Source organism: Solea solea, chromosome 2 (genome assembly GCF_958295425.1).
Source record: "Solea solea chromosome 2, fSolSol10.1, whole genome shotgun sequence".
Taxonomy (NCBI): domain Eukaryota; kingdom Metazoa; phylum Chordata; class Actinopteri; order Pleuronectiformes; family Soleidae; genus Solea; species Solea solea.
In genome coordinates, this window is record NC_081135.1 from 4,501,129 (window position 1) to 4,512,950 (window position 11,822).

The following is an 11,822-nucleotide window of genomic DNA, read 5'->3' on the forward strand; positions in this document are numbered from 1 at the left end:
TTATAGATATTCAGGTAGTTTACCTCAGAACACTAATAAGAATGACGTCTCTTGAAGAGAGAGCTCCTTAAGTATCTTTGATGATGAATCATAGTTATATTCAGAGTCTAATTACTTCACCCCACAGAGTGGGAGTGAAGTAATGTTTTTGGTGGCTCTGTATGTATGTGTGTGTGTGTGTGTGTGATTCCACACTTGCCAATATGAGCAACAGCAATAATTTTGAACCTGATGTGGATTTGAACACACAACCCTCTGATCTGAAGTCACAGAGTCTATTGTACGTATTGAACTGTGATGGAAACAGCCTCGACAAACTACCAGAACAGAAAAATCCTCAAACTGATCATTAGTTTGAAGGTTATTTTCTGATCCGCAGTCTAAAAAATATGTGGAAAATCTGCTATTGGGTGACGAGACCTGCTGTTATGTTATGTTTAACAGTGATGACATACCCTGCACTATGAAATACCCTGCATTTCATATGCAATAGCAATAACAATTTGGACGTGCTTCCGCAACCACAACGGCTATGAGTGATGGATGAATACATGGATTTGCTAAGTGGAAGGAAAACATTGGGCAAATCTCTGCCTCGAAATTAATGAAGAAAGTCTGATTTACATTCAGTGTAATTGTGTCATTTACATAACGCAGAAATGAGCTGCATCTGTTGAAGCAATGAGGCCATTTTGTGTCGACTGTCCGTCTGCATGCAGCCATGCTGACTCAGTCACGACTTCATATTTCTTGTAGAAACTTTCAGCGTCTCACTCTCCGAGACAAACCGACCTGTGTATGGTAATCCATCTAATGGATGTTTGCCGGGTATTAACTAGAACAAAATAAATATTGTGTCAGTGTTAATGGCTTTAAATGGTTCACTGCCTCCCAGGTTTGCAAAGCAGCTCCAATGACACCTTTTTCTTTTTGCCAAGACGTCTTTTTAAAAGGCTTTATCTCATTTCTTCTCATTACCAGATTAAAATTTGTTTTTCCCAAAAGTCTTTCCTCCACGGAAAGGTTTGCAACTTTTGTTGCCGGGAAGAAAGAGATGAGGAGTAATGATGAAGAAAAGGTCATTTTAGAGTTGAAACCCCTGAGTAGAAGCTTTAAAGATGGTTAGAGGGATGAAGGATGAAAAATGAGTGAACTCATTAGGTGGGAGAGTCTCCTTAAAGATAAAAAAGGGGAGCGGGCTGCTCCTGTTGAGGTTTAATTAGAGATGGTATTAAATGGATTCCCCTTTTTAAAGATTACGAGGAGTCAATCCAGAAGATGGAGGAGCTGGAAAAGAAGGCAGACCCTCTTTCATTAGGAGATATACTCTCCGTGTGTGTGTGTGTGTGTGTGTGTGTGTGTGTGCCTTCAGGTCCGGCAAACGATGCATGTTGCCAGTTTGCCATTATTTCAAACAAAGATGATTGTCCTGCACACTGAGAAACAGGGAAGGGTGAAGCTATTGTAAAAGGTCTCTAAAGAAATAGTCTGGACTGCTGTGGATCAGAAAAGTCAGCCGTACATCTACGTGCATGCCCCTTGTGGACTAATAAACTTTGCTTTGCTGTAAAAAAGAGCGCTCAAGTGAGATGGATTTGCAGCTAAGGACAAGATACTACATGTGCACATAAACTCTTTTACTCTAGGATGGTGCAATTAGAAGAAGAAGAAGAAGAAGTGGATATGGCCGAAGGTTTTACATCTCTCGATTCAACGGCCTTTTGTGGTCAAACTCTCTGAAGGTGTCTCTGAGACTGTCAATCAAACTCTTAGGCTTCACTGGGAAAGCAGAAGCAGCTGGAAGCCAGTTAATTAGTCTTCTCCGTTGAGGAGGACAAAAGTCAGACGTCAAATGTCTCGACATGTCACAGAGTGCGAGGAACTTTGAAGTTTTAATTGACTGCTTCATCTTCACGCGTCTTTAAAATGACCTGGATTAAAAAAATAACACCGTAAGGAAGATAACACCTTTCTCTTTTATCTACTCGTCAATGTAAGACATCGGCACATTTCTTGCACGTAATGAAGCAGCACAAATAGTTATTAAAATCGCATCCAATTTTAGACCGAGATGATGAGCTAATAATAATAAGAAGTGCCGTAAAGTGCTTAATGAAGCAGTTCTGTCACGTCGAAGACAAGTCGGATGGCTTTTGTTTCATAACTGTGATTTTTAATCAGACCGTTTTTAAAAGGTTGTCTCAAGGGAGGATACATCTTATTCATTGCAGCAAAACCTTCTTATAATCAAATTTAATATTGTACTTTTAAGCTTTGTTATTTGTTGACACAGGAGATCCATCCCCAAGCACGGATGTTGTTAATCTTTTTGTACTATATAGACCCTATAATCAAATATTCAGTTGTACTGAAATTCTTTACCCACACTTAACCACCAGTTCGGCTACACTAAACAATTTAGATATATTTTTTAAATCAGAAGAAGGAACTATCACCAGTATGACAGATTTCTGTGTGTCGTAACCTATGGTGTTGTTTTATAAAAGAAAGGGAAATAGAAATGCTACAAACCTCACACTCATGAATGCATTAACAATAAGAAAGGAGAAGAATATAGAATTATGGAACAATTCAATATATTATATATATATATTTCGATGCAGTACGATTCTTGTTATGTTTTTGTCGCATGAATCATTTAAGTGACACACCCATGTCCACAATATCAAAATTAAACAGCATTTCAGTTCATATTTAAACCTCACATATGTTCACATTGGCTGCTTCGGTTGGGTCGGAGTTCTCTCGTGGGTCCATTTGGATCAGATCTAAAGGACCTTGAGTACATTTCAGATGTGGATTTGCTGAGTCATGATCTACTCTAGGATGGAACCACCATATCTAGTCAGGGATATTTAAATGAAAAGGGTGTATAGGGTTATTGTTGGTTTTTAAAGGTTTTATACCAAGCACCACCTCAGCAACTATAGTTCTTGAAGTAACACCGTTATCGCCAACATCACAATACAGTGGCGTAAATAGGCCGAGCAAAGGCAGCTGCAGACTTTTCACAGGAGGCAGATTTATTCCCAATAAGATAAGTTGTCCTGGTATTTCTGATTTTCCTCCAAGTACCACCAAGAGAAGCGGTGGTACCACTGGTGGTACAGCTACCACATTTTGAGAACCATGGGTATAGAAGAACCATCTCCTCTTAAGGCCATATGATCAATTTAACTATGTACCACCCTGCAGCTCTGTTTGCTCATTCTCTCTGCTGATGAATAGAACCTGAACACACCTTTCCCATTGGGTCATTAGTTAGCGGATGTGGAACACTTAAAGAGGAAGCTCCTGGCTCCGTATGAAGATTCCATATGTTGTTTTTTTTCCATGGGCTACAGCTGCTACGGCTTCAGCTTCATCCATCTGGATCTCCCCTCGAGCCAAACACAAAATAAATTCACTGGCACCTTTCAGTGCAGTGGAAAGCACATCCACCTCCTCACACCTCCTCTTTGTCTTTCCGTATCAACCAGCACGGCTGATCTGATGAGAGGCTTCGGCTCAAACTGTCTTTTGTAAATGGGAAGTGAGTTGCGGGGCTGCGCAGAGTTCAGAGGGTTGACCAGGAGGATATTAGAATATTAGAGACGGAATAAAACACTGTCTCTTCCTCACGCCGCAGCTTTCATCTGCTGACTGATGTGCACCACAGGAAGCGGCGCTTAAGAACACTGTGAACTGATTGTATGAATGAATCAAAAGGGACATGGCGGCATTGTAGAGATTACTATCAAAGTGACATCGGAACACTTTCTTGATTTATTCTCCTCGTTTCTAATAAGTTAATATATTTGATATATACTTTCCAGATCCAAAGTTTTCTCTGAAGCAACACATGTTCCAACACAATCATATAGCGGTGACGGATAGAATATAGGCCGGGGTTTGAAAAGAAGGTCTGAACATGGTTGAACGTGTCCCCAGTCCTTTGTCACTTTTTCTCCGAGTTGTCACCAAGAACTTGAGCGAGCCATGATCATTGCTCTTACTGTGTGAGATGGAATGGAGTACACAGCCTCGAGCTTTGTCTCTAATAGTTATATCATAGCAAATGTAACCATGTTTGCTCGGTTAAGAGGACGTGTCGCACAGCAAATTGCTTCCAAACAGGTTTTGTGGTGAGTGCTTTCAAGAGCATGTCACGGTATACATGTTTATGTGAGGCCCATGAATGTCATGTCTGTGTAACTGTGTCAACTGTCAATATGTCAACAGGTGGGTTTGGAAGGTTGTGTTGAAAGCCTTCCCTGGCTACCACCTTTTTAGTGTTTTGACTGAACCAACTGGTCTAACTTACTAACTTGAGTCCCACCATGGGAACACATCCGGCATCCAGTGTCTGGAGAAATGTAAGGAATATAATTGGGATTTTTAGAAAGTTAGAAGAAGTTAGAAATGTGTTATTTTGTACATTTTAGTTTCTTTTTTTAAATGTCTTACTATATTCAATTGATTTTTGTTTTTGGTATATGAATATGTAGACATATTTACATTTTATTGCCATGATTGATGGTTTTGGCGCATTTCCGCCGGCTCTACTTGTCTCACCTCGCCACGCCACGGTTTAAGTAGCGTTTCCACTAAAATAGTACCTGGTACCAGGTACTATTTTATATACCGCAGTTTCACTCAGCCGTGCAGTGATGTAAAGTAGGCACTTTAGTACTTTATTAGGCCGTGTCGTGCTGTGCCGAGGAGAGGCGAGTAGAGCCGGTGGAAATACGCCATTTGTCAAAAAGCAAGATTGTGTTAAATTGATTCCTTCCAAAGTAATGGAAGTTAATCAGGAAGTTTAAGATATCAGGACAGTGCATGTCCGGATTAATGTCCTCTTTGGCTGTTTCTAAACTCGTAAGAAGCGTTATGAGGATCAGATTCTGCATATACAGTCTGTCAAGTTTTGCGATATATCGCTAGATAGAAAGAGTCAAGTGACGTCTGGAGCTCTATAGAACCAAATAAAGGGATCCATCAGTGGCACAGCACAAAGCTAGACGTTTAAAATGGCATCAGCACGAACACTCCGAGTGGTAAATAAAAGTGTTTCAGAGCTAGAGGTAGAGCAAGTGTAGTGAAAGATTAAAGTGCTGATCAGATTGAACACACTGCAGGGAGAAGCTGCAAAACTGGTCTGGGACTCTGACGCATCAGGCATTTGGAGGGTTGTGAGGGTTGTTGGGCTGTGCAGGCCCTCAAGCGTAGCTCCAAACAGCTTTTACGAATGTGTGTATTAATGTAAAAACATATGGTTAGTTATTCACAAGTCCGTTTTTTCACGTCGCTGCATAATGTGAAGTGTTCGATTGGTTTTCATTGGGTTGCTGTTTTCAGATTTATTTTTTTTTTTTAAACGTTTTGCTTCTTTTTTCCCCCTCTCTGTTGTTGTTTTGTTTTTTTTTAGGTATGTGCTCCTACTGTTCATTCTGTTCTTCATCCCGGGAGTGGTGATGATGGTAGCCTACGGTCTGATCTCCAGAGAACTCTACCGAGGCATGCGATTCGAGATGGGCCAGAGCACAGAGAACTCTGGTGAGATCAAGCTGCAGTGAATTATAGAAACAGAGCGCACATCAATATTAAAAGTGTATTAAATATCCGTACAATGTGAAAAAAGCTTAGGAAGGACGTAGATTTTAAAAGTAACATATTCCTCTGTGGGTTTTTTTTTGCACAAACAATCATCCTCATTCAACACAAATGAATACCACTTTTACAGGGAGATTTTGTTGGAATTGTTCTTCACTACCTACAGGTTCTGCACCTGTCCCATCCAAAAATACCTACTTGTTTTGAAGCCTGTTTTGTAATTCTTGTGGCTTTGACAGTATAGCAGAAATATGGTCCTTTAGGTGAATTATAGCTGCTATGAGCATGAGGAGCCCCGGTTTCCATGGAGTCCAGTGGAGTGAGTGATTCATCAAGGTTGAAACAATCTAAAATAGCCTTCAGTCGTAAATGTTAATCTGTTGCCGAACACAGCCTTATATTTCTTTCTCATATAGAAAGCAAGTAACGAGTCTTCATCCTATGCCATGAATTAGTTTGGGTTTTTTGCCACACACTTTGTTAGTCCTATTGATTTTACCAAACAGTAATGTGTATAAGCTGGACAAGAAATATTAATATATATATATTATATAATACACTTGTGGGAAGTGGGAAAAAAGAAGTACCAATACTCTCCAATAAATTGTGAAAATCCTCATTACATAAAAGATACCATAATACGTTCTGAAACATCTGATATTAAAAGAAAAGGCAAGAAAATCAGTGAATATAACTACAAATGAATGAAATATTTTAAAGAAGATATTGTTGTTGTTCTTCTTCTACTTCTTTCAGCTTCTCCCTTTAGCCACAGGTCGCGAGAACGGGTGAATGTCAAGTAAGGCACCCTGAGGAATGATTATGTAGGGCTATAATAATTAATTGGATAGATAACCTAAACAGAGTAGCAGCATCTTGTGAGAGGTGCTGGTATGCAAATAAAAGTGCTTAAAATTGTAAAATAAAAAAAGTGCTGGCTGAAGCAGGAGGTCATGACTCCTGCTCTGTAGGTGTAATGGAGCTCTCATTTTGATACTAGGTAGAGTATGACATCATGACCTTTGGTGGCACCCAATTTTGTTATTTAACCAGGAAAAAAAAACACATTGAGATGAACTTTTTACACACAAACACAGTACAACAAGGTTACAGACAGCAGACATACACACAGTACAAAAACACAAGATAATCAAATATTTTCAGGATGACAATCATAATCATAATCATAAAACCTCAGACGCGTCTGCCACCAAGTCGCCCAGTATTCTCCTAAATACAAGCCTTTAAGTTTCAAATGTTTCTGCAGTTCATTCCAGGCAAAGGGAGCAGCAAACATAAAAGACTAATGACTAAAGACTTTTCCCTAATGCCGTTCTGACCCTTGGGACAAGACAGTGAGAGAAAATTCTGGGAAAGACGCCGATAGGATCCAGAGCTCCTCTGATTGCTAAAAGTCCACAGCTATAGGAGGGGAGAAGACCTTTAAAGAGCTTTGTAAATGAATACCCGCCAATGTTTTAGTCTAGATGAAGAAAAGAGTTTCCAACCAACACATTCATATAACAAACAGTGATGAGTGAGAGATCACAAGCTGGTAATAAACCTCAGGATACACTGTGTCGACTTTCAAAACATGTATGAATGTTAGTCCGTTCATTCCCAGCAGCTCTGACCCTCCATCTGACTTTGCAATTTCAGTTCTATAATGACAATATGCAACCTTTCCCTTTCCCTCCACAGGACAGAAAAATGGTGTCAGTAGGGCTTCTGCGGCGCGGTCCAATGACGATGAAGACGATGGCTGCTACGTCCAGGTAGCTAAAAAGCCCTCCTCCGCTGTGGAGCTCCCCACTGTCGCCGCCACGTCGGCCGCCACTCAGGCCAAGACCGAGCGAGCCCGCAGCAGCGCGTCAAACGCCAAGCTGCAGGCCAAGAAGCGAGTCATTCGCATGCTGTTGGTGATCGTCGCGCTCTTCTTCATCTGCTGGATGCCACTGTACTTCGCCAACACCTGGAAAGCCTTTGACCTGAGGTCAGCCTCCATGGCCCTCTCTGGAGCCCCCATCTCCTTCATCCACCTGCTGTCCTACACCTCTGCCTGTGTCAACCCCATCATTTACTGCTTCATGAACATGCGCTTCCGCAAGGCCCTGCTGACCACGTTCGCGTGCTGCTGCCGCGGTCGCCTCTGCCGCCACTGCAGGAGGAGTGAAGGAGGAGAAGACGGCGCCACTGCCACCTCCATGGCCACGACAATGGCCACCTCTGTGTCCAAAATCAGCTACACCACCGTCAGCACCGTCGCCACCTGATGAATGCGCGCGGGTGGCTGTCGTACAGCGGTTGCCATGTGCACCATCTGTTTTGTCTTTATTAACCTCCTGTTTTCCACTCTTCATATTAACATGCTGTGAGTCATGCGCTAATTCTAAACCCGGCCCTTGTTTATAAGGTATTTTTAAAAGGTCTTGTTCAAATTTCGTATGCATGACTGCAGAATGTGATGACTGGGGAAATGCTGTTTCAGCTTGGGGACGCTCTTTTCTTCTTCTTCTTCTTCTTTAATTGGCACCATCCGTCGTATCCTGAATGGAAACTTCAAGTGCCTGTGCTCTCTGTGTGTCTCTGTCATGCCAGGTTGTTCACTGGCGGAGACGGATGGACATTTTTAGAGACAACTACATAAGGAATATAAATCCTGTGAACGTGTATATACCATCTTTATGTTCTGAACACACCAAAGGTTTATTTGTGACTGTTAAACAGTGAGGACTCTTTAACTCAGTAATGAAGGAGAAGGGATTTTAGATCCGTTTGTGTTGAATGTTGTTTTATCTTTATTTATTCTGGGTATCTGTCTTTCTATGTCTGTTATTATTGAAGGATACACAGTTTGGGTCCAAGTTGGACTCGTAAATATTTGAAAATATCGTCCTCGCTCTTCTTGTGAGTGTAAGGAGGGGTTCATACTTTCCTCATCCTTGGGTGCACAGAGACCCGCTAAGGTCTGTGTGATGTGAATTGTGTTATGTTGGCCTGCACAGACCCTACGTGGATGCATCCGCTCAAACTTCCCGTTTGATTACGCGCAGACTGCACACGCCACTTTTGTAGTCGGCGGCGCGCAAAGAAGACGGTAACCATGGAAACTTGAGTGACGTTATATGGGGGAAGTCTGCTGGTACCCACACGTGTACAAGTCAGCTCTCAAGGAATACAAGGAAACACAACGGAACGGAACATGACAGCGAGTACGCATTTATGGAACACTAGACTCACGCGAACCCTTGTTAAAGTATGGACAGAACCACGGGTTTGTATGTAGCTTCATAAATGCAGAGCGGTTCTCCACGGAAGCCAAATGCAGTAAGTATGAGTTATGTGTTATGTTTTATTACTCACTTTGTGATTCGGACCAGAGCCTCCGACATTTATCTTGCACATTTATTCTGTATACACATCTTGAAGATAAACACCTCAACGCTATAATTAAGTCTTATCCTGGCAGGTATAAACAAGAAAGCCTGGTATAGTATCAGGCAATTCCCTCGTGATCATCCACTGTGCATTGTGACAAACAGGCTCGGTCATGGAAGTTAAATCTCCCGCCAGCGCTGTAACAAGTACTTTGAGAGCTTATGCAGAATTTAATATCACCATCATCTTTACATTAATACATCAATAGGACAATTAGCAAGATAGTCCATCCATGAAAGGTTTGTTTTAACTGCTTGCTGCTCCACTCTGGAACTGGAAAAGTGCTTCAGACAAAGACACCTTTTTCCCGCTCAATTATCTGTGTCTTTGTTCTCTTGTTTTCCACGGCAGTGCTGCCAATTACTCTTGAGCATTACCTAAGTACAAAGCCCCCCCCCCGTCTGCAGGCTCAGACTAACGAGGTGTTTCTCAGGGACCCTCTCTCGCGGTGCAAGCCTCATGGCTTTGCCGTTATAAAACCGACAGGAAATGTCAGGCCCTCGTCTCCGTGATGATGGTAATGACGATAATAACAACATTGAGTCATAAAGAGCTTTATGCTGTGTGCTGTGCGAGTGCGCCCGGAGAACATCAGACTCAAGGAAACGCTTGAGCAAATACGAGCACGGGCAAAAATGAGTGAAATAAAAGAAGAGCAGAGACGGTAATGAAATACAGAACTGTCTGATCTTTAAATATGAAGCCAGAGCCAGGCGATAGTGTCATTTAGCGAAACGTCTGCTAGAAATATGTTTTATGGTCAAATCCATTCATGTGCAGCTTGTTCAGGATTTTTTTTTTTAATGTTGGAATTTCAATTTTTTCTCTTGTCAGCCATGCTGCTATTGTGGCCTTATTGAGCATGAGTTGAGTATCTGTCAGGCTCAGGAAATGTGCATATATGTAGACGCCTATTATTGTCAAAGTCTATTAGGTGCAGGAAGCTAAAACTTAGTTTAATAGAAGGACAATTCTCTCATAAAGGTCAAAATGTTTTGTTTCACTGTATGGTCATTATGGAGGATGTGGTTTGTGGTGCTGATGAAGCTTGTCCACATTACACAGAGGTGTCTTTTTAATTTATAGCCGTTTCAATGATGTATGTAATATTTACAGTCACAGCTTTGAGAGTTTGATCCAGATGAGTGTTTAAAGCTCTTCATAAACATTATTCCAGAGTTGCATAGAAATGATTCATCTTTAATACATTCGGGAAATCCTGCCAAAACATGAAAATGATAGTATTACAGTGAATAATTTAACGCCCCATTTGGACACACAATATTGAAATTGGCCACGAGCCTCTGCAGCAGAAAAATGTGTGATGTAATACTTCAGTAACAACTTTCAAGTCCGCTCGTCTTTCCCATACCCTCGCCCCCCCCACTCACCGCTCTTTTATCCTTTTAGTCGCAGAGGCGTATGAATACATGAATGACAATGCCAAGTGGGTGACAGCAAAGATTTACAGGCACCGGCGCTGTCCGAGAGTGATTTACTGACGATGGCAAAGGTGGCAGCATGGATCAAATCACAGGCATACAATTGGCACACAAAGGAATCCCTGACTCAACTCTTGTGTCTGGAAGTTTTCAAGAACATGAGTGACTTCCATGTCTCTGCTGTGAGTGAGTTTAGGATTGATTTGACGTTTGTCTGTGCGCTAAATGTTGTCTTCTGAAAATGTGTGGACATCATGCAATCGGGGGCCTCAAATTTAGTGCAATGCAAAATATACTGTATTTGACATGAGCATGGCTGATCAGGAATCATCACCTTCAACTCCAGACCTGGTAATGGATTTGTTCCATAGCCTGTAGCTGAAGAACCTCACTGAATAAATCTCAGTCTCTGGTCATGTGCATTATAAATGAAAAAGGCAAAAACTTTATCATAAAAGTTGATACAATCCCCTCAGAGGGAGACGGGGTTTGCTCATTAAAAATGCTCTTTTTGCTGAATTTCATATCGATTTAGCCGTTTCTCCTCAGCAGGTTGAAGTATGAATTATTAAAATGAGCAAAGCATCCACTCCAACTATTTTGTTTTTATTTCTTCTTTTTATACTTTTACCTCCCAAGTTTAAATCGCAGGTCTTTTATGGACTTTAGCGGACACTTTGAAAAAACATAAACAGTTGTAAAGAAATTGTAAGTGATGTCCTTCCTTGTCTGCCATTCTCAGTTCAGTTGAGTCCAGCATTTGGCGGTTTTTGACTGTAATAAGTGCATCATCAGTCAAAACAGATAACATAAGTTAGACAAACAGCGGGAATGAGCTGAAACTGAAAGAACTGATTGACCTTGACCTCACAGCAGTACCTGGCACAAATTGAATGCGACAGAGACATGAGAGCGTGCAGTTTGTTTTTCCTTTCTTATCTCTTGCTCCCAATAAAACAACCTAATTGGGTCCTCGAGGCGGAAAAACACAGCAAATTGCACTTGGAACAAGTTAAATCCATCACCGGACACACAAAAAGGAGTGACGGCGCAAAAAACATGAAATGTCACTTGAAAAAAAGATTTTTGTTTTGAACTCATTTGCAAGCGCGTCGTGTTTCAAAGTCAAACATTAAATCGTTACCAGTTCCGTCAGACAAGTCACATGGACATAATTGTTACATGCTATAGGCTCTAACCTCATTAGATACGATTACGCAGAGATAATGTGGATGGATGAGTAAACACTGTTGGAGCCTGCAGGTGGACGCAGACGCTGAGACAGAATATCTGTATCTTAAATGGAGCGATGGTAATCTCATTTTCTTT

The 11,822-nt window shown here is 41.4% G+C and overlaps 1 protein-coding gene across 1 annotated transcript in view; it reads left to right on the forward strand.

Annotated features, from left to right (window-relative positions):
* Window positions 1-11,088, forward strand: part of cckbra (cholecystokinin B receptor a) — a 32,207-nt gene extending 21,119 nt beyond the window's left edge. Inside the window, exons 4-5 of the mRNA XM_058619961.1 lie at window positions 5,429-5,556; window positions 7,315-11,088. Coding sequence (XP_058475944.1) covers window positions 5,429-5,556; window positions 7,315-7,886 — 700 coding nt within the window. The 3' untranslated portion in view covers window positions 7,887-11,088. The remainder of the gene's footprint in view (window positions 1-5,428; window positions 5,557-7,314) is intronic.
* The last annotated feature ends 734 nt before the right edge of the window (window positions 11,089-11,822 follow it).